The sequence below is a fragment of the Bos taurus genome, chromosome 6 (assembly GCF_002263795.3).
Source record: "Bos taurus isolate L1 Dominette 01449 registration number 42190680 breed Hereford chromosome 6, ARS-UCD2.0, whole genome shotgun sequence".
Classification (NCBI taxonomy): domain Eukaryota; kingdom Metazoa; phylum Chordata; class Mammalia; order Artiodactyla; family Bovidae; genus Bos; species Bos taurus.
The window spans coordinates 15,418,522-15,443,941 of NC_037333.1; the positions used below are offsets into that span (position 1 = coordinate 15,418,522).

The 25,420-nt window shown below is 41.1% G+C and overlaps 1 protein-coding gene across 1 annotated transcript in view; it reads right to left on the bottom strand.

Annotated features, from left to right (window-relative positions):
- EGF (epidermal growth factor) overlaps positions 1–25,420 on the bottom strand; it is a 103,587-nt gene that overhangs the window by 3,388 nt on the left and 74,779 nt on the right. The window contains 8 exon segments of the mRNA XM_059887707.1: positions 4,284–4,306; positions 4,309–4,400; positions 7,358–7,528; positions 13,204–13,348; positions 14,672–14,794; positions 16,784–16,909; positions 17,946–18,060; positions 23,369–23,490. Coding sequence (XP_059743690.1) covers positions 4,284–4,306; positions 4,309–4,400; positions 7,358–7,528; positions 13,204–13,348; positions 14,672–14,794; positions 16,784–16,909; positions 17,946–18,060; positions 23,369–23,490 — 917 coding nt within the window.

Consider the following 25,420-nt stretch of genomic DNA (forward strand, 5'->3'; position numbering starts at 1 on the left):
TCCGCTTAAAGCAACTAGGCAGTACTAATACCTTTACTGAAGAATCAATTCTAATTCTGGAATCCCAATTTTTGGGCCATGGATCCCTAGGGACTACTTTTTCCATAAGCAGCCCATGAATCTACAAGAGGTCTGAAGGTTGCCCCTAGACCAGATAAATAATGCCTCTTACATGTATCTGCTCCAACTTTCCAAATATGTGTGTAGGTGCTTAGTCGATAAAATTCACCTAAATATGATACCAAGGTCTGAACAATTTGGGCTCCTTAGTGACTAATAAGCACTCATAAATGCAGCTACTATTTTTCAGGGATCCATGAAATGTCTTCTCATGCTTGAACAGCTTGGGAACCAAAATTCTAAAAGACAGGCCCAGAAAACAACATTATTTCTCTTTGGTCAACAGAATTATTACTTATGTCATTGTTTGTACTGTCCACATTTGATTGGGCACTTGCAATGCAGGCTGACCAGAGTTAATTGGCTCACATTCATAAGAGATGAATCCACCTGCAATGCAGGAGACCCCAGTCCAATTCCTGGGTCAGGAAGATCCACTGGAGAAGGGATAGGCTACCCACACCAGTATTCTTGGGCTTCCCTGGTGGCTCAGCTGGTAAAGAATCTGCCTGCAATGTGGGAGACCTCGGTTTGATCCCTGGGTTGGGAAGATCCCCTGAAGAAGGGAACACCTACCCACTCCAGTATTCTGGCCTGGAGAATTCCATGGAGAATTCCATATAGTTCATGAAGTCGCAAAGAGTCGGACATGACTGAGCAACTTTCACTTTCACAAAAGATAGATTAAAGTATTAATAGGTCAAAGATAAAAGGAAAGAAAAGAAGATACCCCATGCCCCAGGATGAAGGATACAGTTTGGTCAAGTCTTTCCCTGCCAATCAGTAACCCAGCAGAGAGGCTGCCCCAAGGCTCTGGTTGATTATGCTCCATTGGTTCAGAAATGGGTCCTCCACATAATGAGCCCATAACTCAGAAATATAGAGAAGAAAAGAAAAAAAAATTTCCTTGACCATATTTCTTTTTGAAAAAAGTATAGGAAGAATGAGTGGTTTATTCAGTTCAGTTCAGTTCAGTTCAGTCGCTCAGTCATGTCCAACTCTTTGTGACCCCATGAATCGCAGCACGCCAGGCCTCCCTGTCCATCACCAACTCCCGGAGTTCACTCAGACTCACGTCCATCGAGTCAGTGATGCCATCCAGCCATCTCATCCTCTGTCATCCCCTTCCCCTCCTGCCCCCAATCCCTCCCAGCATCAGAGTCTTTTCCAATGAGTCAACTCTTCGCATGAGGTGGCCAAAGTACTGGAGTTTCAGCTTTACCATCATTCCTTCCAAAGAAATCCCAGGGCTGATCTCCTTCAGAATGGACTGGTTGGATCTCCTTGCAGTCCAAGGGACTCTCAAGAGTCTTCTCCAACACCACAGTTCAAAAGCATCAATTCTTCAGCACTCAGCCTTCTTCACAGTCCAACTCTCCCATCCATACATGATCACTGGAAAAACCATAGCCTTGACTAGACAGACCTTTGTTGGCAAAGTAATGTCTCTGCTTTTGAATATGCTATCTAGGTTGGTCATAACTTTCCTTCCAAGGAGTAAGCGTCTTTTAATTTCATGGCTGCAGTCACCATCTGCAGTGATTTTGGAGCCCAAAAAATAAAGTCTGACACTGTTTCCACTGTTTCCCCATCTATTTCCCATGAAGTGATGGGACGGGATGCCATGATCTTCGTTTTCTGAATGTTGAGCTTTAAGCCAACTTTTTCACTCTCCACTTTCACTTTCATCAAGAGGCTTTTTAGTTCCTCTTCACTTTCTGCCATAAGGGTGATGTCATCTGCATATCTGAAGTTATTGATATTTCTCCAGGCAATCTTGATTCCAGCTTGTGCTTCTTCCAGCCCAGTGTTTCTCATGATGGACTCTGCATAGAAGTTAAATAAGCAGGATGACAATATACAGCCTTGACATACTCCTTTTCCTATTTGGAACCAGTCTATTGTTCCATGTACAGTTCTAACTGTTGCTTCCTGATCCGCATACAGATTTCTCAAGAGGCAGGTCAGGTGGTCTGGTATTTCCATCTCTTTCAGAATTTTCCACAGTTTATTGTGATCCACACAGTCAAAGGCTTTGGCATAGTCAATAAAGCAGAAATAGATGCTTTTCTGGAACTCTCTTGCTTTTTCCATGATCCAGCGGATGTTGGCAATTTGATCTCTGGTTCCTCTGCCTTTTCTAAAACCAGCTTGAATATCAGGAAGTTCACGGTTCATGTATTGCTGAAGCCTGGCTTGGAGAATTTTGAGCATTACCTTAGAAAGAAATATTTGTAAGAGAATGGTGAATCCCCTGAACACATTTTCATTTTCTTATTTTCCATAACGCTAAGCATCCTTGCCACCTCCTCCTCATCAATAGTCTGCGGTAACACAATGCAAAATTAATACATGACCCACTGTTTAAGGGCACATGCCCATTTTTCTCAATGGAGAAGGGAATGGCAAACCTTTCCTAGGTATCATACCTTTCTCAGATGAGCCCCCCAGGTCAGAAGTGTCCAATATGCTACTGGGGAAGAGTGGAGAAATGAATGAACGAAGAAGCTGGGCCAAAGCAGAAATGACACTCAGTTGTCTGGCTCAGGCCAGACTTCAGCCCTCTGCACTGCAAATTTTCCAACCACATGCCTCTCTGCTAAAAGAACCTAGGTTCCAGGATTCTGGCCTGGGTTGGGGAAGGCAGCTGATGGAACCAAATTTGTTTCTGCTGCTTCTCCTCCTCGTTCAGGTGCTCCCCCCCATTCTCACTGATGCCCACAGCAGCAGTTGGTGTCAAGATGGTTCTGACCACTGGGGATCAGCCCCTCACCATGGCCCTGTGTCCGTACGCTGCTCACGACAGCGGCAAGCGTCTCTGAGTTTTTAAATAAGAAGATACACACAGATTGCGTTTTTCCTTCTCTCCTATGATTTAAATAAAATGAACTAAACTTGCTACCTAAAACCTGAAGGAAGTACCATATAGACTAACAATGAAATCAGGGTAATTAAGGATTTGAAGACATGAAGCTTCAAAGATCTGAGGACATTTCTGTAACTAAGTTCACCCAGAACCACACATATAGGGAATCACTAGAAACAGAAGGGATCTTACAGCCCATGTAATCCAAATGCCTTGGAGTCCTGAGGAGGAAACAGGGGTTAAGTGACTTGCTGAAAATTAGCCAGTTGGTAGAAGAGTAAAGTCAGAATTTATTTCTTATTGCATTTCTGTACTCAAGTTCAACCAAAAAATAAGTACACACTGAATGCCTACAACGGGCAGAGACAGATGGTTGCTTGTCCGTCAAAAGCGCAGCCACAGGAAAGCTATTCTCTGAAATGCATATGAGGTAGAGGCAGGAAAATGCGATATGGGAAGGACCCCAAATGATACCTTTGACCCTCTAAACCCCCTTAATAAGCTTTTCTCTATGTGCCCACAGGTTTCACTTCCCCATGGGCCTGTCATATATTCCAGCTTCTTCCACAATATATGCCACAAATGATACCAACAATACACACTAAACCAGTCAATGTGTCTCTGACAGGATCCTGGAAATGGAAATCCCAACCGTTGCAAGAGAGCTTTGTCCCATGTCTGCCCTCTAGGGTTCTAAGATCAGTGACTGAAGAGGATGATCTGTGAAGCATTTTGAACTTTGCAGTTACTATGCTGTTTGGAAAATACAGGATACCTAGGAATATTTGAATTTAAAATTGAACTTTCAGTATTAGTCTGAATTTAACTAGGTGTTCTGTATTTTTATTTGCTAAAGCTGGCAAACTGTTTTGCTGCTGAAGTTTAAGGACTTAAAATGTGTGTAAGAAAAGAAGTTTTAAGAAAATTAGGAGCATAATCTTCAGTTTGTAAGACATCCATCTGAAAGGGATCACCTAAAAATTGGGAAAGACTTTTCACAAACATATAAAAAGCTAAGTTATAGCAAGAAAGTACATGATAGGAAAAAGGATCCCATAAACGTCTTGGGCCATTACATCATGGCACTAGTTTAGCTCGTCTGATTAACTTAGGACACAGTTCCCCCAGCCCCACTGCCCACCCAGGACCTCCCAGTTGTCGTGGTGTTGGGTAATATTAACACCAGCTGGAAGTTATAATAGGTTCCAGTCTCTCTCAACTCAGCAAAGAACGAGAAAAAATGAACTGGGATTAATAGAAAGCCAATTTCTTGCTTCATGTACTTTGGTTACATTACCCAAGGTTGGGGGCAAAAAGGCATCCAGCCTCGCCATCTGCAGGCCTGCTACGGATCACATCTCTGCTCGGTTCTTCACAAGGATTCTTTGGATTTTTCAGTAGCCACTTCTGAGTCCTGCAATAAAGCCAAAATGTGAGACTATCTCAAAATAAAACAGTAGCCCATTCAACAATGGTCAGGCAATTACTTATGTTACTGAAATTTAGGTACCTAAGATGCATGAGAGAAGAGAAGTATTAAGGAGACTAGGAGCATAACTTTGGGTTTTAAAGCCTTCTTTCCTGCATTATTTTACAGATTCTGTTTCACTATTTGCAAGGTACTGTGAGAAGGGAGAAGGAGGGCATGGGAGGCAGGGGAAGGCACGCGTGCATTCATGGATATATCGACTGAGTACTAACTATCCTAGGCCTTGTGCTAGTACTAGAGACAAAGCAATGGAAAAACAACAAAATCTCTGCTTAAATGGACTTTGAATTTGTAGAGAGGGGAGTGCCTATAGAAACACTATCACAGCAATTGTGTGACACACAGTATTAACTCCATCTTATTAGTGAAGCCAGTGGTGTTGGAAAACAGTAGTGATGTACCCAAGGCACGTGGCTACCAAGGGCAGCCCAGGGGCTGGGTCACAGTGATGGGCCAGCTACAAATTGGCATGCGCCATCTACCTCTATAAGGATTAAGTCATGAGCTGCTAAAGCTGCTGACCTTCAACACCCCCTGAAAGGAGTTCAGGTTGAAGAGCAGAAGTGAAGCACTCTGTGCTCTGGGAAAATCTGGCAGGACACAGCTTCAGAGAGTTAAAAATTTTTCAGGAAAAGATTTTATGAACCAAATTCTTGCATCTCCTTGTACCTAGAAAAATACTAAAATTCTTCATGGTGATATTTGCTCCTCATGACTAGCAATAACCTTCTGCAAAAAAAATATGTGCTTGATCACACGTCCTCCCCCTGCCTTCACCAAAATCACATATATTCTGACGTTCCCCTCTACCTCTTTGGAGCAGTTTCTCAGAGCTATCTGAACTGCTGTCTCCTGAGCTGTAGTCTTCATTTTGCTCCAGATAAAACTCAACTCATAACTCTCCTGTTGTGCTTTGTTTTGTTTTGCTTTCAACAGATATAAAGCCTAGGCTCCATCCAGGTCTATGCTAGGCATGGTGTCATGCCCTCGGGGAGGGGGCAAAAGGAAAGGAGATCTAACAGGGACCCCTGTCCTCAGAGCCCAGCCTCAAGAGGGAGAGAGGCTGGTGCATCACATCTGAGCAGCCATCTAAGGGAAGGCAATGAGGGAAAGGCGGTGGGGAAGACACCAGCCAGCCTCAAGATTCCCAAACAGCGCTACTACTTCAAGGCAGATGGCAGCTCAATTCCCTTTGGGAGTGCAACCCTCAGCCACACAGGCCTGTCTGCCCATCTGAAAGTGAAAATTGCTCAGTCGTGTCCAACTCTTTGCGACCTCATGGACTTTAGAGTCCATGCAATTCTCCAGGCCAGAATACTGGAGTGGAGAGCCTTTCCCTTCTCCAGGGGATCTTCCCATCTGCCCATCTGAGGAAGGGCAATAGGAAGATAGGGGCTGCTCTGGAAGCCCATGCCAGGAGCTGTGAATTCCATGTAACAGATGGAACCCACTGGGAAATTGTGTGGGTTATTATTTTTAACCAAAGGCATCAAAGAGAACAATTGAAGTGGTTAACATAAACAGTTCCAAAGTTTCAAGGTATAGTTTGTGGGACATACTTCCTGTTGATTTTCTTACAAAGCAGGCCTTTCAAGAAATCAAGTTTCATGAAGTAATTACACTACCATACTTTAAAAAATTCAGTTGCACAAATAGCCTTTTCAGAGATACACAAAACAAATAGTGTTTGGACAGTTAATCTAAATAAGACAGGCAAGACTGATACAAAGGGAGGAATAACTGATTTTATCTCTTTAAAGAAAATTGCTTAACACACCTAACTGACAAACTCAGTGCTGGAGTTGTATTTACTGGTATATATCAGTAATGTGGCAATATTTAAGTTGGCAGTTTTAATTTGATCCCAAGAGAATCTTATTATGTTGTAGTCCACAGAATAAGAAAAAAAAAAAAAACAAACTTAGCAATTATAGTACATGTGGACTTAAGTTTCTTCCTTCCATTTTTTTTTTTTTTACAGTATTTGCCAAACATCTGCTTTTCTTTTGACATTCTGTCCAATGGATGAACAGCTGATTATTCAGTATTCTGTCTACAAACATCCAACATATTGACTGAACACTAGGCTAAAAAGTACAAAGTTTACTGATGGACCACTGAATTAAAATGTCAAATTTTTGCCCGTGAATCCTGTGTCTCAAGATAGAAAAGGGTTTGGAATGTGGGACTCCTTGGGGAAGCTTACAGTTCTTGGAAAATCATAACAATAAGAACAGAAAGCATTTATTAAGCCCTAAATTAGCCAGACAAACTACAATAGTGCATAAAATGCTTTTCAATATTGAAAATAGTAGATGACACTGGCCTACTTTTTAAGAAAGTGGAAAATGAGCAAACAATACGATGCCCAATGTAGTGGGGTTTTTGTGTGTAATAAATATGTAAATACTATTATTCCACAGTTCTGAGCTTTTAACTGGAAATGATTAAAAACACAAACTCCAAGAACCAGAAACTTCCTTCCAATTTAGGGAAGACACTGATATTCTTGAGCAGAAGTTAATATTTTGTGGGAAACCAACTCAATGGACAGGATGTATGAAAAATTATAGTTATGCAGGCTGGGGATGGGGTAAGGAGAAGCCTGTGATGCTAAAAGAAAAAGGTGGAATATGAAAATGCATGATGTTATATAGCCACCCAATATACTACATACGTCCATGGACAAAGACTGGAAAGGAACAATAAAACCACAGATGTTTTAGAGCAGTGAAACCCTGGATCATTTTTTGTTTTGTTTTGTTTTCTATTTCCTGTTCTTCCAGTTTTTAAATGAAATAAGTATGTAGAAGCAGCTCATCTCCAAGAGCCCCTGGGAGGAGCTTGAAGGAGGTGGAAAGTTCCAGTGGATGCAAAATCACCTGTAGTAGTAGTGAGCTCTGCACAGCCCGAGGAGCAGCAGGAAAGCCAGCACCAGCGCACGGACAGCCACCGGGCTGGTGTTCCACTGATGCCCACGGCCTGCACTGTGCGGATCCCACCCATCGAAGTCTATGTACTCACCTCGCTTCCCAGGGTAGCCAATGGGACAGCTGCGGCAACACACAGACAGAAGTCAGCAGTGAGCTATGGCCAGAAACACTTACATTCTTGTACTAGCCAGTCATCTCTCAGCCTCTACACTTCAGCCTCATACTTTGTGAAGAATATGGAAAATCCATCAGGGCTCAGTTGCTGCTGTTGTTCAGTCACTCAGCTGTGTCCCACTCTTGCAACCCCATGGACTGTAGCCCACCAGGCTCCTCTGTCCATGGGATTTTCCAGGCAAGAAATACTGGAATGGGTTGCCATTTCCTTCTTCAAGGGATCTGCCCGACCCAAGGATCGAACCGTGTCTCCTGTACTGGCAGGCAGTCTCTTTACCGCTGACACCCCAGGAAGCCAAACGGGTCAGTTGAAAGCACTCTGATCTACAAGTTACTGCAGCATAGACTTCCCCCATTGGTCTCTTGGCCCTGGGATTGATTCGGGGTTATTTGCATACCACCTCTATAAGGCACTGCAGAACACTGATTAAAGATCAATTTCTGTTAAAAGAAGAACTGCCTCTCTCTAAGACCAACACAAAGCAACCCTGCCCTAGGAGCAAAGGGAGTTTACAAACAAATGTTTGGCCAGATTGCAATCAATATAAGTCAAAGGAAGGAAGAATTTGAAAGCAGAGTCTTTTACTTGAGACCAGGTTATAAAAGAATGTGAGTAGCCTCTGAACAGGAAGCAGAGGAAACCGTTTTTCTTACTTTTTTCTTAAAGGTCATAGATCCAAAAGGTCTCAGTGGTAACAATAAGCACACACTTACTTTCTTCAAGAGAGAAAAACTAAGTGGAGGGAAAAGCGGCATTCACCAACATCCCGCTGTTCATTAGTGAAACTGTTACTGGAATTATTGTTGTTCATATGGGGCCTCCCTGGTGGCTTAGATAGTAGGTAAAGTATCTGCCTGTAATGGAGACCTGGGTTCGATCCCTGGGTTGGGAAGATACGTTGAAGAAGGGAATGGCTACCTACTCCAGTATTCTTGCCTGGGGAATCCCATGGACAGAGAAGCCTGGTGGGCTACAGTCCATGGGGTCTCAAGAAGTCCAAGACACAAGATGGGACGGAGTGACTAACACTATTAGCAACCAACACAGGCTGTGAACTTTTATGTGAAAGTAAATGAAACAATGCTGCCATCTACTGGGAATGCATGCTTCCAGAGCCTCTCAGGATCTTGAGTAGAATTAATTATTCTTTGAAAGAGCATAAACTTTAAAAATAGTCTACTAAGCATTTTGTGATGCTCACTTGTTAGGAATTTCTTCCCCTTGGCCCTGGACCCACTAACTATATACCCATGCCCCCACTTTATTCTAGAAGGAGATGAAGGCATGAATACACAGAGAATGGACATCAGTCCCCATGATGGGAAGAGGCAGCAAGGGACAAGCTTTAGATGAATCATGCATCTCCTGCATGGATCAAGCCCCAGAAGAGATCTCAAGTCTAATCCTAGTTGTACCTTGAGTTAGTCATAGGAGCTTTGGCAAGTCACTTTCAGAGACAGAAGGGAAAGAAACTAGCGTTTGCTATACACATTATGTTTCTGATACTGGGATAGTTAGATAGCATCACCGACTCAAGGGACATGAATCTGAGCAAACTCCAGGAGATAGTGTAGGACAGGGGAGCCTAGCATGCTACAATCCACGGGGTTGCAAAGAGTCAGACATGACTCAGCAGCTGAACCCTGGGCACTTTTGTTTTGTTCTCAATGGTAGATTTCCATTTTATAGATGAGGAAAGTGAGATGCAGAGGAGTTACATAATTTGTACCAGGTCACACGGCCAGTGAATGGCAGTTTTGATTCAAATGGTTCTCTGATTTCAAAGTCTGTATTCTTTCTACTACGTTGAGCCACATCCAAAAAGAGTTTTCAGTTCCATGCACCTCTGAAAAACTGTTCTGACTCTGCAAAAGCATGCACGATCTGAGTATAGCACCGATGGAGGACCATCCAGTTATTCCTGGGTTTGCTGATGCTGTTTTAACACATCCATTTAACAACACATGTTTTAACAACAACACATTGGTTATACACATCCATTATTAACACCTAGCAGCCATTTTTAAACTGGTGGATATTAACAGGCCACACCTCCGATCCTCTCAGAGATCGTAAAGTCTCAAGTAATAAGTCAAGCACATGATAAGAGTCTGGAGAGTTAAGCAGGCTGCGATATCAAAGCCTTTCAGCCTTATAAGGCCCAGAGCAATCAGCCAGCATTTCACAAGGGCAGGCCACACATCACTAATTTTTTGGGTTTTGATTAATTCTTCTCCTACATTAAACAGAAAGTTTCCTAGCCGAATAAGCTTGGTTCCATGGTCAAACAATTTCAAGTTCTGGACTAAACAAAGGTCAACAAGACTTTTTCACACGTTGTGGTGACCATGAATCAAGAATTGAAGGCTAGCGTAAGCAGCATTTCTTAAACTGTGCCACACGATCCTTTTCTCATGAAACATTTCACAGCACCATAGTTTGGGCAACTTGGGCTGAAGAAGACCTGCCCTAGAGGCTGTGGGTTGGTTCAGAGCCAAACCAGAATAAATGAGGACCTCTTCTGTGCTCAAGAGGTTTGGAATCCTCTGAGAACCCCCGAGCAGGGGCCCTCTGAGGAGGCCTGTGGTGTAGAGACTTCCGGTTCTCATATCCTCTGCATCCCCAGGGCAGCTGGGATTTCCTACATCTGGGAGGGGAGCTTCCATTGCCTCCAAGCAAGGAAGGAAGAAAGTTCCTTTACTAACCTGCTCACAACATCGTGAACAGTCTCTGGGCTTCCCAGGTGGCGCTAGTGGTAGAGAACCCACCTGCCAATGCAGGAGATGCAGACGACCTGGGTTCAGTCCCTGGGTTGGGAAGATCCCCTGGAGGAAGGCATGCAACCACTCTAGTATTCTTGCTTGAAGAATCCCATGGACAGAGGAACTTGGTGGGCATGGTTCACAGGGTCGCACAGAGTTGAACATGACTGAAGTAACTTAGCACTCATGTATACATGTGCAGAATGATGCCTGTGAGATGTTTCTAATAACCGTTGGACTGAGAAGCACTCCCTAGAGATGTTTTCTTTTTATGGAATTAAAAAAATACAAGGTGAGGTCACTGGGGCATGGAAGGGTTGGATATCTGACAAATCCATGTTTTTATTAGATATAGAATTCAAAAACAAATTATGATCCAGATTAATGAGAACTCTGGTGATATTTTAAATATTGCTTTTGATTGCTGCTGCTGCTGCTGCTAAGTCGCTTCAGTCGTGTCCGACTCTGTGCAACCCCATAGACGGCAGCCCACCAGGCTCCCCCGTCCCTGGGATTCTCCAGGCAGGAACACTGGAGTGGGTTGCCATTTCCTCCTCCAATGCATGAAAGTGAAAAGTGAAAGTGAAGTCGCTCAGTCGTGTCCGACTCTTAGCGACCCCATGGACTGCAACCCACCAGGCCCCTCCGTCCATGGGATTTTCCAGGTAAGAGTACTGGAGTGGGGTGCCATTAAAGGTGCTTAAATTTAAGTGTTAGATCCAGTTTAATTGTCATTTTGTAGCAACTCATATTTAAAATATTATTAGAGGAATACGATATTTTCATCGGGTTTTAATGACAGAAACGAAAGCAGTGTGCTAAAGAGTGTTCACAAGTCATTTAATGATTGGTGCTATCAGTTCCAAGTGAAATTGATGTGCTAACTACAATACATAACTCTGCAGTACCCTTCTTCTTCTTATAATGCCTTTAATAATCCAAAGTTAAAGTGTCAGAGAGAAACATAAACCATTGCTAGGATACTTGTTTTCATAATTTCATTACTGGGAATAATAAAAAGCCATGAACAGATGAAAACAATTTGATCCTTATTATCAAAATCAAGAATGATTATCATCAAGTACTAAATTTATCTTAGGTTAGAAAATCATGGCATGAAATATGAATATGAAAACAGATTTCTATTAGGACTGAGTTATTTTTTCTAATATTCACAAACATTTCCCACTATTTTTGTCAGGATGACGTGATTTCTAATGCAAGGCCATATTCTTCATCACAGAATATAATTTATTCTAGTAATTTAGACTATGTTTCTACTAATTATGATTAATAATCAAAGCTTTTAAGCTTATAGCACCTACTCATGAGGATCAACGTACTCTCTCACTCCATCATTAGCCACAGAGAAAATTATCACTGAGTCAGGAGGCCAGCCAGAAGAGACCTATTTATTTTTCAGTATCTATCCATTCCCTCAGATTGCCTTCAGATTATGAAAGTTACTAAAAGTAAGATTTGATACAGAACTAGATCTTCTGGGTGTGGTTTTACTAAAGACTGAGGGGCACGGTTTTGAGGGAGTATGGTGGGAGCAGGCTGACACATAACCCACCAAAGCCATCACGGTGACCAAGGCAGAGCAAAGGCAGCCGTGGCTGCATTTATCAGTTGTTAACAACAAAAATGCAAACGCCAACTATTAGGATGTACAGGGAGAAAAATGGAGGCCCAGTGTGACTGTATGTAACGCTTTTCAAAATTTAGAAACGTAGCACTGATGCTCCCCATCTATTTGGCATAAAATAGAAGTTTTATAAAATAGAAGTTTTTATCTATATCGAGTTAGAAACAAAGGAAACAAGGAAACAGACCAGATATAAAAATGCAGAGATATATTTCATTTCTGTGATACAAACCATAAAAAAAAAAAGAATAGAAGTAAGATAAAATTCTCCAAGCAGGCTCCTCAAGCTGTGGTCCTATCACTTTTAGGGAATGTGGTATAGCCCACTTTTCCAACCCTGGTCATCCTCAGGGTCCTCAATTTGTGCAAGAAGGCAACTCATTTACCAGTAGCAGAGGACAGCTGTTCTCTAAGAACTTGCCAGAGAGTATAATCTTTGAGGGATAAAAAAAAAAAAAAAAAAAAGACATTGAAAGCACAAAATTTATAGAAAAGATTGATAAGTTTAACTACACTGAAATATTTTATTATAAGAAATTTTCAGTAAAGAATTGGGAAAATATATTTGTAATACATATACTAATAAAAACTTGGCATTCAAATCTTATTAAAAATATGAATGCAAAAGAAAAAAAAAAATAGAAGTTTTAAGAAATTCTCTCAGTTTACTTCCCAGACTGTACCAGTAGTAACAGCAAGTTATTTAAGTCAGAGGGGAAATCACCCAATTCCTTAAATTTCATATTTGCCACTGACACCTGGGGTGTGTGTGAAATATTCAGAAAGAGTGTAATACACACATTATATATATATATATATATATATATATATATATATATATATATGTAAATAACAGATTTACATGTGTGTGTGCTCAGTCATGTCAGACTCTGCGACCCCATGGACTGTAAGCCCACTAGGCTCCTCTCTCCACCTCCAGGAAAGAATACTGGAATGGGTTGCTACTTCCTCCTCCAGAGGCTCTTCCCTGACCCAGGCACGGAATCCGAGTTTCCTGCCTCTCCTGCACAGGCAGGCGGATTCTTTATTGCTGCACCATGTGGGAAGCCCAGATTTACATATATAAATTACATATATTTTTCACTATGGAAAAGTTTAATTATAGAAAAATCTCAATATAAATTTTTTGAATTCACTAAAACTTATGGGCTGCAATATCATATCTCTACAGAAAAATAGTTTGACTTACTGGCAGGAGAACAGGTTGGCAATGCCAAAATATATACAGACATGACCATTGAGGCAGTACCCTTCAAAATTCGGGGTATATTCAGGGAAACATTTTTTCAAAAAATTGTGTCCATTCTTCCCAAGGTGAGACAGCAGAGTAGAGTCTAGAAGAATCAAAGGCATTTCTTTTACTTTCTGAAGTGACTGGAGTCTTTCAGATATCAACATCAGGAACTAGTTTCTGTGAACAATTTGTCATATGGAACAATAATTTCACTTTCTTAACCAGACCTTATGGAATTTGCTATGGAGTCACCCATTTTGCTTGAGGTTCAGCACTATTTGATATAAAGTATATTGGAGGCAAGTAAGAGAATGGTCAATCCTAAGACCATATGAACCCTGAGTACAGATCTCTTATAAAAGCCATCTGTCATCTATAAAAACACACCATGTAAAACAACAGTTAGCTTAAGAGGGTCTCACTGAACAACCGTCTCTCTTCATGGCTTATAACCACCCACCACTATACAGTCAATTACCCCCAGTTCCCTGGGAGTCTCAAAATTTTATCCCACAGGATACTTGCTTCTAAACGCAATTTAACTTTCAGGGGAGCCCTCAAAGACAGGACTAGCAACTTTGACAGAGAGGAAATGTTACCATAACAGAGGGGATGCCCAAGTGGAAAAGTCCCTTTTATTAATGGTTCACTGCTCTTTAAAAGAAAAACATTAGGGTGTGTAGCTGACTACATAAATATTAGGAGTTTTTCAATACCTCTAAGAAGAGCAAATTATTTGAGAAAATAATATACTGAAAAACCAGAGCCCCAAACAAGTGCCGAATTTTCCTTTTTCAGGATGTTTTCTGCTTGCAGGGCTGAGATGGGTAAATGGCTGTCAGTGACTAAGCTGATTCTGGCTTCTGGTGTCTTTGAAGCCAACCCCCCGCCACCCTCTGACCACCCCTCCCCATTCTGGAGTGCTGATGGTGAGAAGATACTGCTTTTGCAGGGGGAGGTTTCAGGAAGCAGAAATGGACTATAATTAACAATTTAAAAAGTTCTCATTCAGCTCAAGAAATACTGACTTTTTAAAGTAATACTTTAAAATCCTTGAAAGTGATTCAAAATGCCAGCAGACCAGACATCCTCCCCAACCTGTCTAGCCCTGCCAAGTTCTCCCAGCGGCCCCCAAAATCAACATTACAAATCAGGACATTAACTGAATAGTTAAAGAGAACCACCTGTGTTCTCACCTATATTGCATTGTGAATAATAAAAAAGGATTTATTCCAGATGCTATTAAATTAAGAAAACTTGGACCATTTCATTCTCGACCTTATCATCAATCTAATCAGGAGAGGAAACTCACCAGCCTGATTGAACCAAATGATTTCTTGAAGCTCTAATGAAAACACACTTAAGTAGAGATTTTTTGGGAATCAAGTCCCTCCCCTTGGATCCAAACCACCCACCAACCTACCAGGGCAAATCTGTCCAGGCTCAGACAAGTCGCCAGCACACGTGCAAGTGTGGTTTCCCTCCATATTTTTTCAGGTGGCATTTTCCCCACAGCTGTGCACGCCCCGTCGGCACTCATCAATATCTCCAGGAAAAAGGAGTAGGAAAGAGAAAAGTGAGGTGCAGAGGAGATCAGAGGCTCATATAGTAATTGAAAAACCCAATATTCTGGAAAAGAAGCATCTTCAATTTGTGTCGTGATACATGTTCTCAGAGCTCTGTACATTTTTAGATTCAAAAATTCTATTATCCATGTTGGAAAGAGAGATGAACTGGGTCCCTGGGGTGCATACCCATGCAGGTAAACTCCTGATGTCAGGCTGGAAGCTTCCTTACTGCTTGGAAGGAAAGGAAACTTCCCAGCACAAATAGCTCCGTGGGAAAGTTGGAGATGGTAAACTATCTCTAGGTAAACATTTAGAAGTTCAGATCCTATTAAATAAAACATTTTGCCCTTTTAACACAGATATAAATGAAATCATCTCTTTCTTTCCCAACTACCCATCTTTTCTTTTCTTAGTTATCACCACCATAACCTTTAGGTCCTTCCTCTCTTCAATTTTCCATCGCTGTAAGAGGAGTAGCCTTCCTACATTCCCCGTATCCCATCTCTCCTCTACTCTCCTAAGCATCAGTGCCACATTGATCTTCCCCAACCACACCTCCCATCATTGCACCACTGACTCAAATGCCTAATAAAGTGTACTCATGCCCCCAGGTTCATCCAAAGTAATACTTCCTCCATGAAGTCCTTCCCAATACCTCAAACAGGTATTTCTACCTATTCTAAACTCCCACTTCATTTTTAGTTCTCTTATGATGCACATCTTTCTTCACTACTTATCACAGCTGCATTAATTTTAGATTATATTCTAAAGGTGGGGAACAATGCAGAGAACGAGAAAAAGCTCACTGTTTCTATGTGACCTGAGGACTCCATGCCACTCAGGCAGGCTGGGCCATAACGCTCTGCTACATGAAAGGAGGTATGTGAGTAACAGAGTTGGAATCCAGAGTATACTGACTTTAAACATCCAAGAAAGTATACCTTCCTTTTTCTTCAAAGTAAATGAAATATAAAGCCTGTTTGTCTAAATTATCTATGAGCCTGTTTAATTAGAGCAGTGACATTTTCCTGACTGACAGCCAAATATGTGCTTAAAAGAGCATTTACAGATGTTTGTGGACTCCACAAAACTAATCTGATAAAGGTCTGATTTAAATCAACCAGATCCAGAAAATTGGTAGTTATGACTGATATTTCATCTTTAACCTCAACGTGTGGGAGAAAGCTGTGACATTTCAGTTTCTTATCAGGGCATCTGCCCTTCACCGTGAAAAGATTTCCATGTTTTCAGAAGGAAAAGAAAACACTGGAAGAGACATTTTAAAGCCCCATAAAACTTGAGATAACTATTTTACTGGGCCAGGATGGCTTCAAGTCAGGTCTTCACTTGTACAGTGATGCTGTGCTATTGGCACCTGGAATGGTACATGATATCCACTAAGTGAACTCCCAACCCAACCAGCCACACCCAGACCTTGGCAGAGGATGGTGATTATGAAAGAGGTCTTAATCATTCGCTGCTTATATTTAAATGTCAGTGGCTTGAACTGATCAAGAACCAGCCAGCGAACCCTCTGATAGAATCTTCACGCACAGCAGTGACTTCCAACAAACCCATGTCAGCTCTGAAGTTCACCACAGTTCAGTTGCCAAATTCAGTGACAAAGAAAACGCTGTCCGGTTTTCCCCTTGATGGCTCACAGTATGGGGTATTGATCAGGTAGTGATGTCACTCAACCCCCAGAGAAAGAATTAGAAAGGCAGAGGGGAAAACAGCCTCTGCAGAGGGTAGGCGCTAAGTAGTGCGGTCATGGCCAAAGGGCACAGACTTGACTATTTACCAAGAACTGAAATATGTCAGTTTGAACAGGTCACACAACTCCCCTTTTTGACTTAACATGTATCACTGCAGTTATACCCTGTCTTTTCTCAAACTGCCACACCCAGCATTCAGTGATTCTCCAAGGCTTGCCCCTATCCACTTCCCTCCACACACAGCTTTCCTACCCAAACAGTGGATTCCATCTCCCTGGTAGCTCTCTGAGCGCCAGCAGACATAGCCACCTTCTGTATTGACACACTTGGGGGAGGTGGGAGGGCAAACTGAGAGACCCATCTCACATCCATCTACATCTGCAGGCAAAACAATCAGCTAGTGAAATATGCACGCAATCCTGGTATAAACTACTACAGTAGGAAAATGAAAGCGTTAGTCGCTCAGTTGTGTCTGACTCTTTGTGAGCCCATGGACTGTAGCCCACCAGGCTCCTCTGTCTATGGCATTCTCCAGGCCAGAATACTAGAGTCAGTAGGCATTCCCTTCCTCCAGGGAATCTTTTCAACCCAGGGATTGAACCCTGGTCTCCTGTATTGCAGGCAGATTCTTTACTGTCTGAGCCACCCAGGGAAGCCCATAGTAGGAAAGAATAGTGTAATCTTACATACACTCATCTAGCCATTTACAGGTACTGTTTGCAAACATAATGCAAGCCTGCATTTGGACCCAAAGTTCATTTCTGAATCAATTTTCACAGATTTCTCAGTGTTTGACTAGCTAAGTATGTGTAAGTAAATCACTTTGTGCCAGAGTTTCAAACCATAAGAACATTTACAACAATGGCCATCAAAATAAAATAGAAACCTATCTAGCCTGGATGGGAGGCAAGGTTGGGGTAGAATGGATACATGTATATGCGTGGCTGAGTCTCTCTGCTGCTGTACACCCGAAACTACCACAACTTTGTCAACTGGCTATACTCCAACACAAAATTAAAAGTTAAAAAAAGAAACCTATCCAGCAAAGCCTATTTAATAAATTAAAACTTATGATCTAAGCCTTTGAGGGGAAAAGTTGTTTTTCTTGGAATTGGGGAGTTTATAAATTTGACTTGAACTCAAATTCATGCTTCTAAAGCTAATTATAAATTCATCTCCTTAATATCAACTATATACATTATGGAATTCTAATATAAACTCAATGCACTAGAGCATATACTCTATGTTTCATTTTTTTCTATTCATATATCCACTACCTTTTAGCTAATATGAAATAATTTACTCATACCTGAGGATAACATAAATCCTCCTGGAGATTTTGAGTCAATACAATCTGAGAGAATCTTTTTTATTCACTATTTTCCAGATATGTGTATTTGGATTTTGCTCTTACCAGAACATTGTTTTCCATCTCCAGCAAATCCTTTCAAACACTGACATGTGACATCTGCTCCCTTTGAAAGGCACTCAGCCCGTGTACTGCATCCCATGGCATCAGTCTTTATTATCTGCAAACAATAAGAACCCTATCAGATTATTTTCAGATCTCAGAGGAAAAAAATAGACTTTAATGCTTTGCATTCTACAGAACATTCTAGAACTTCTTTTGTCAAGTTCTGGGACAGGTTAACCTCCAAACAGAAACACCATGTTGATCTGTAATCTGTATCTATATCAAAGGGTCCACAAGCCATATGCTTCTGTTTACATGCTCTCAACAAATCTTTAGTCTTAAAGAATTATGTGGTGTTCAGAACCCTCCTATGAACTTATTTATAATTTTTTAAAGAATTTGCAAATTTGAACTATAACATTTCTAGGAGTAAATGGACTCAAATGTTTTAAATTGTATTGCTTTATTTGAGAATTCCCAACCATCATGAAAGGGTCAACATATTCTTATCTCCCAAAGATAATATGTAGCAAGTAGGTCTATGTACCAACATGACAAAGAGATTTCATCATAAAAAGATTTACTGTCAATTTACTAAAATTATGTTTCATGTATAATAGAATATGTATGTCAAAAATGTATGTTTTACTATCAAGATTTATGCCGTGACTTGCAAACCTCTAGGCACTTTTACAGAGTCATGAACCATACAAACTAAATGCTGTAAATGGATCATTTCATTTCATACTCCATTGAAATGCAAATGCCCCAGGGAACAGAGTTGCCTGTTGAGCCATAAACATGAGCAAGTTTTTTTTTCTTCCTTTAGCTACTTATGTATGAAATCATTCTCCAAATGCCTCCTCTCTGTTGGAGTTGGGGGTATCTGACATACCACAGCAGGATATAAACTATCTTCTGTCTTTTCACTGGTAAACTTGCTCATCTGAATATAGAAGAGGTCAAGAAACCCTCCAAAGTTGCCCATAAATTAAAGAAAGTTAAGTGATCTAAGTAGGATTCAAGTCCCATGAGAATGTAGACATCGGGTAATTGCATTTGACTTGCTTAGCTATTTGAGCGAAAAGATTTCTTTTGTGGGAATACATGCCTTTCATGCTTGCTTGGTCACCTCCTGTCACTCGTGATTCTTTGAGGTGGATAAGTTCAGCCTAAATCAGTTATCCATTGGATTCAGCATTTATTTGGAAGACTAGCTCCCAAATCACAAGGCTGTTCAGAGAGTATGGTGGACAGCATCCAATTACCCCAGACATTTTAAGTCACTAGTGGAATTAGAATATGATTCAGGAATTACTTGGTAACTTGCAATCCCCCAGGATTCCCTGGTGGCTCAGAGGTTAAAGCGTCTGCCTGCATTGCAGGAGAGAGACCTGGGTTCGATCCCAGGGTTGGGAAGATCCCCTGGAGAAGGAAATGGCAACCCACTCCAGTATTCTTGCCTGGAGAATCCCATGGACGGGAGGAGGCTGGTGGGCTACAGTCCACGGGTGGCAAAGGGTCGGACACGACTGAGCGACTTCACTTTCTCTTTTGCTTTCAATCCCCCAGGCAATGAAAAGCAATGGACATGCGTTTGCAGTTGGGGGGTAGGCCATAGCCAAAGTTCTTTTTGCCACCCCCTGGCTCCAGAAGGAGCGAATGCCTGTGCTCCACGTGCCTCCTCTCTAAAATACAGTGACAGTTTCCATCCAGTCTACTTCACATGGTTGTTTTAAGAACTTGAACAAAAAGTGATTTAAAAAAAAAGTTTTGAAAATTTTGAAATATACATATCTAGATAAGGGTGATAAAGGAGAAAAGCATTGTGATGGCCTGTATCAGAATTAGCCTTATCACACTAGAAAAGACTCTGCAGTCTGTTAGTAAAACTAACAAAATTAATTCACTCCAAAATGCCTACTATGTGTCAGATCCTCATGAGGGCCAAAAATACAGTGGTGGAGGATATAGATGAGAGTTCTGCTTTCTTACATGATTAATTACTGAAGTTTATGTGTAATGAGCACAGTCAAAAACAATACTGGCTTCCAAGAGGGCTGAAACAGCTCTTGTACTGCCTGGTCAGGAGACTAGGAAAGTCTTTCTGAGAAACAGCATATTATGTTGAGATATGAAGGATTCACAGGACTTGGTGGGGAGGGGGTTAGAAAGAGCACTGTAAGTCAAGAAAACAACACCTGCGTGTTACAGGCAAGGCCTATGTAATGGAAGAAGGCCATCCAAAGAGGGGATAGAAGGGCACAAACTAAGGCTCATGAGGTAGACACAAGTTAGTTTCTCCAGGGCTCAACAGGCTACATTAAGAATTTTACATTTTAGTCATGAATTTAGAAGAATTTGTGATTTTAATAAATTTCACAATGAAACTTTTTATGATTGAATCGCTTTGCCATGTGGTACACAGATCTACTTGCCACATATCATTATGTGTCTTTGGGGAATAAAAACATACTGACCTAAAATCTAATATAAAGTTTTCAAACTCTTTTTATTATAGCTACTTGCTTGAAATGAAAATTTCACTACAAAACATAAGTAAGACCTCTTAACCTCACACAGGCAGAACTAAAACTTCACAGGCTAAGACAAAATAGAATAGAATCCAGGGAAGGAAAGATGAGGCAGTTCACCAGGACAATTTCGTTCATTCTACAGTCTCCAGGTAGGAAGCCAAACACAGCCTATTATATGTGTATTCCACATCTCTGGCCATGTTGTCACTTGCTCATTGCACCCATGGGGCCTAGTTTCCCATCTGTCATTCACCTTGGTTTTTGAGTTCCCCAAACATTAGGCTTTCAAAATATCTTCTATCAGCTTAGAGGAAGGTTTTCCATACTGCTGATATTTATTATCTCTACTGTTTTATTCTATCATATTGTTTGTCTCAGTATCAGACTGTGACTTTGGAGGCTGGGGCTGCATTTAGCTCAGCATGCTATCACCAGCCCATAGCACAGCATACGGCAAATAAATAGTCACCAGATGAATAATATTCCTAACATAACTATGTTTCCAGTACTTCTTTTCTTGACATGAATTACTGATAACTACTCAGTCATAATTTTCAAAATCTTTGGTCAAGTCATTAACTTAATAATATAGCTTAGTTTCAGTTTTCAAATCTGTAAAATGAGACACTGTGATAAAGGTTAAATTAGAGAATACATTTAAAGGATCTGGTAAACTCTAATGGTCTGTAAAAATTATTACTAAAAATATTCACCTCTTTGTATTATATCAAAAATCACACTGATAAATTCCTATAAAGAGAGGTAAGAGGTTCCAGGGCCTTGTTAACTATAGTTTGCCAACAACAAAAGTTGTGGTTGAGTGTATATGAAATCCTAATATGGAGTTCTCCAATTGATTTTTAAGCCACATACTGTGTTAAAATTAAGATTTACTCAGAAATACAAACAAATAAAATGTTTCAAAGCAGAGCTGCACTGACTGAATGGCAGAGACCTAGCATGAAGAAGAGGTGGGGTTTGCAGGAGCTTTAGGGCTGAGCTAAACCCTGTTTGAAAACCACTACCTTCATGAGTCGAAGGCGATGGCACCCCACTCCAGTACTCTTGTCTGGAAACTCCCATGGACGGAGGAGCCTGGTGGGCTGCAGTCCATGGGGTCACTAAGAGTCGCACACGACTGAGCGACTTCCCTTTCACTTTTCACTTTCATGCATTGGAGAAGGAAATGACAACCCACTCCAGTGTTCTTGCCTGGAGAATCCCAGGGATGGGGGAGCCTGGTGGGCGGCCATCTATGGGGTCGCACAGAGTTGGACGCGACTGAAGCGATTTAGCAGAAGCAGCAGCAGCTTCATGAGTGAACAGAGTATAAAAGAATTAGGTTCCCTAGAACTGGACATGGAACAACAGACTGGTTCCAAATAGGAAAAGGAGTACATCAAGGCTGTATCTTGTCACCCTGTTTATTTAACTTATATGCAGAGTACATCATGAGAAACGCTGGACTGGAAGAAACACAAGCTGGAATCAAGATTGCCGGGAGAAATATCAATAACCTCAGATATGCAGATGACACCACCCTTATGGCAGAAAGTGAAGAGGAACTCAAAAGCCTCTTGATGAAAGTGAAAGTGGAGAGTGAAAAAGTTAGCTTAAAGCTCAACATTCAGAAAACGAAGATCATGGCATCCGGTCCCATCACTTCATGGGAAATAGATGGGGAAACAGCGGAAACAGTGTCAGACTTTATTTTTCAGGGCTCCAAAATCACTGCAAATGGTGACCGCAGCCATGAAATTAAAAGACACTTACTCCTTGGAAGGAAAGTTATGACCAATCTAGATAGCATATTCAAAAGCAGAGACATTACTTTGCCAACAAAGGTTCGTCTAGTCAAGGCTATGGTTTTTCCAGTGGTCATGTATGGATGTGAGAGTTGGACTGTGAAGAAAGCTGAGTGCTGAAGAATTGATGCTTTTGAACTGTGGTGTTGGAGAAGACTCTTGAGAGTCCCTTGGACTGCAAGGAGATCCAACCAGTCCATTCTAAAGGAGATCAGCCCTGGGATTTCTTTGGAAGGAATGACGCTAAAGCTGAAACTCCAGTACTTTGGCCACCTCATGCGAAGAGTTGACTCATTGGAAAAGACTCTGATGCTGGGAGGGATTGGGGGCAGGAGGAGAAGGGGACGGCAGAGGATGAGATGGCTGGATGGCATCACTGACTCGATGGACGTGGGTCTGAGTGAACTCCGGGAGTTGGTGATGGACAGGGAGGCCTGGCATGCTGCGATTCAGGGGGTTGCAAAGAGTTGGACACGACTGAGGGACTGAACTGAACTGACTGAACTGAAAGTTGTTACATATTGAATACATTCTTTAGCATCTTGGTGATAAGTGTACAATATAGAAGAATAAAATCTAACATTTGTTGTTTGTGGACTTTCTGGAGCAGCTGAAGCAACCAACCTATATTTGCTTATCAATTACCATCTGCTTTTCACAATGATGAAAGTAATGCTAAATGGGTCAAATACCAAAAACACTAGGCACAGATGAGGATCCACTCAAATCAGATCAGTTCAGTCGCTCAGTCTTGTCCGACTCTTTGCGACCACATGAACCGCAGCATGCCAGGCCTCCCTGTCTGTTCTTGCCCATTTTTCAGTTTTGCCTCCAAGTTAGATTTCTTTTAAAAAAAGAAGTCCAACAACTTTCATCAAGTAAAGTCATGTCCAGTCTAATATGGAGCCATCTAATATGACAAACCTTTGGGAAGAGAAGGACCAAAGTTCAAGTCCAAAGTCTAGCATCACTCACTTTACATAGACTTAGTCAACATTAAGTTAGAGAGATCATTCAGAATTTCAAATGAGTAGGAGGAAACTGTTGGAACCAAAGCTGTAGCAAAGATCTCCTGATTCACACCTGACACCATGATCTCGGCCACTGGCAGGTGTTGAGACTCTGCCATGTTATAGTCAAGCTCTCTGCTGCCGGCTAAGATGTCCAGTGGCAGGACTTCACTACTCAGATTGGCTCCACTACCTATGGGAGGACAACAGATACAGTTAGTTTACCATCTGTGATTTAAGAAATGTTTGAGTTAATTTATATTTATGGCTGCTTGTTGGTTATGAGTTCAGACTCAGAGTAGGAGGATTCAGAGAAACTCGCAAGGTCTAGCTTAGAAAACCTTCCCTGCCACACCACGCCCTCTCAGCTTCCCTCCATGCACGTGAGATGGAGGGTGGGGAGAGCCAGGCAGAAAGACAGGACTCTTTCAGGTACTGGCATAAATGGTAACAGTAGAATACCCAAATCCTTATGCACAGAATCAGCTCATAATCACTGTTTGCCATTATGGAGGACAAACTGACCTCTCCAACCTGCCTTCATATATACTCTTTCTCCTTCAGGCTGCTTTAGACATTTATTTTAGCCTGACTTTGCCAGTATTTAGAAATGTGGAAGAGCATAAAAAAACCATAACTTAACATAGGCATGGGACCTAAGCAACTCCCTAGAACACAGGAGAAATGGATCCCCTAAAACACTGTATATTCTCTAAGTGTGGTCCACTTAGATGGATCCCTGGGGTCTCATTGCACGCCACCTAGAAGGTCAAAACTATTTTCATAAAAAGCAGATAACTCCGTTATTATTTTCACTGTGTTGACCAATGGGGCAAAAGCAATGATGGGTGAAAGTGTGGTGCCTTAGCATGAATCAAGTCATGCTCCTAGCGGCATCTCTACTGTGGTCATGCTCTTCACCGCCACATACACACACATGCATGCACGCACATACTCTAGCTTCACCTTTAAAAAACCATGATGGAGCATTAAAATTATTGACTATGGCCTACTTGCTGTTTCATATCCTGTATAGTGAAATGGGAGGCACACAGAAAAGACTGCACACACTGAACTCATGATGTCTATCTTAGATGTTTGAGCTAAAACTAGCCTCTTTTTTCCACTGAACATGATTTTTACCTGAAAGAATGTTTGATAAACTGTCAGTAACACTTGAGGATTTGGCATGTTTTCAAAAATGAATGAAGCTATTCTGTCTCTTCAAGGAAAATTAGCTCACAGTGCTTGTTGCCAATAATAAGATTGGAGTTTTCAAGTGAAGAAGTACAATTCTACAAAATTTTCCACAAGAAGTTTTTGACAAAATCCAGACACTCAAAGACTTTTCTGATGAGTTTGATAAATAACTCATGAACATTATTGTAGGTATATTAGTATGACACTCAGAAGATCTGCATAACTAAATCAATCAATATTTTTAAATGACCAAAACACAACAAAATCATGCATAGCAAAAGATTCATGCAAAATATAAAACAAGAATACTGGGTTTTAACATAGCAGAGGACAAGAAGTTCATTGATATGACTTCAGATTCAACATTGCAACGGGCTCTGAGAAACTACCATCTGTCTAGTTCTGAAATAATATCAAAAGAAGATATACAAAAAGGGCATCTGAAAAGGCTATTAAGCAATCTTTCCTTTTCCAGTTCCATGTCTGTCTGAGGCCAGATTTTCTTCATAGGCTCCAACCAAAACAACACAGCAACAGCTTTAACAGAGAAGCAGATGAGAGAATCTGGTTGCCCTCTATTAAGCCAGACATTAAAAATGTAAATGTAAAACAATGCCATGCTTCTCACTACATATTTTTATTTTGAAAAATAGAGATTTCCTTTTCATAAAACATGTTCACATATAATAAATTACTATAACTTTAATAGATATTAGATTTTTAGTTTTAATTTCTAATGTCATAAATCTTAACAAATAAAACCCACACAAAAAAACCTTCAGTTTTTCAATCATTTTAAAAACATAAAAAGGTCCTGAAATCAAAAAGATTGAGAATTGTTATCCTAAGGCAACAATTAATAGATCTGAAAATCCAAAATATCCAGTTCTGGTCCATGGATAAATTAATCCATTTGCTGTCAA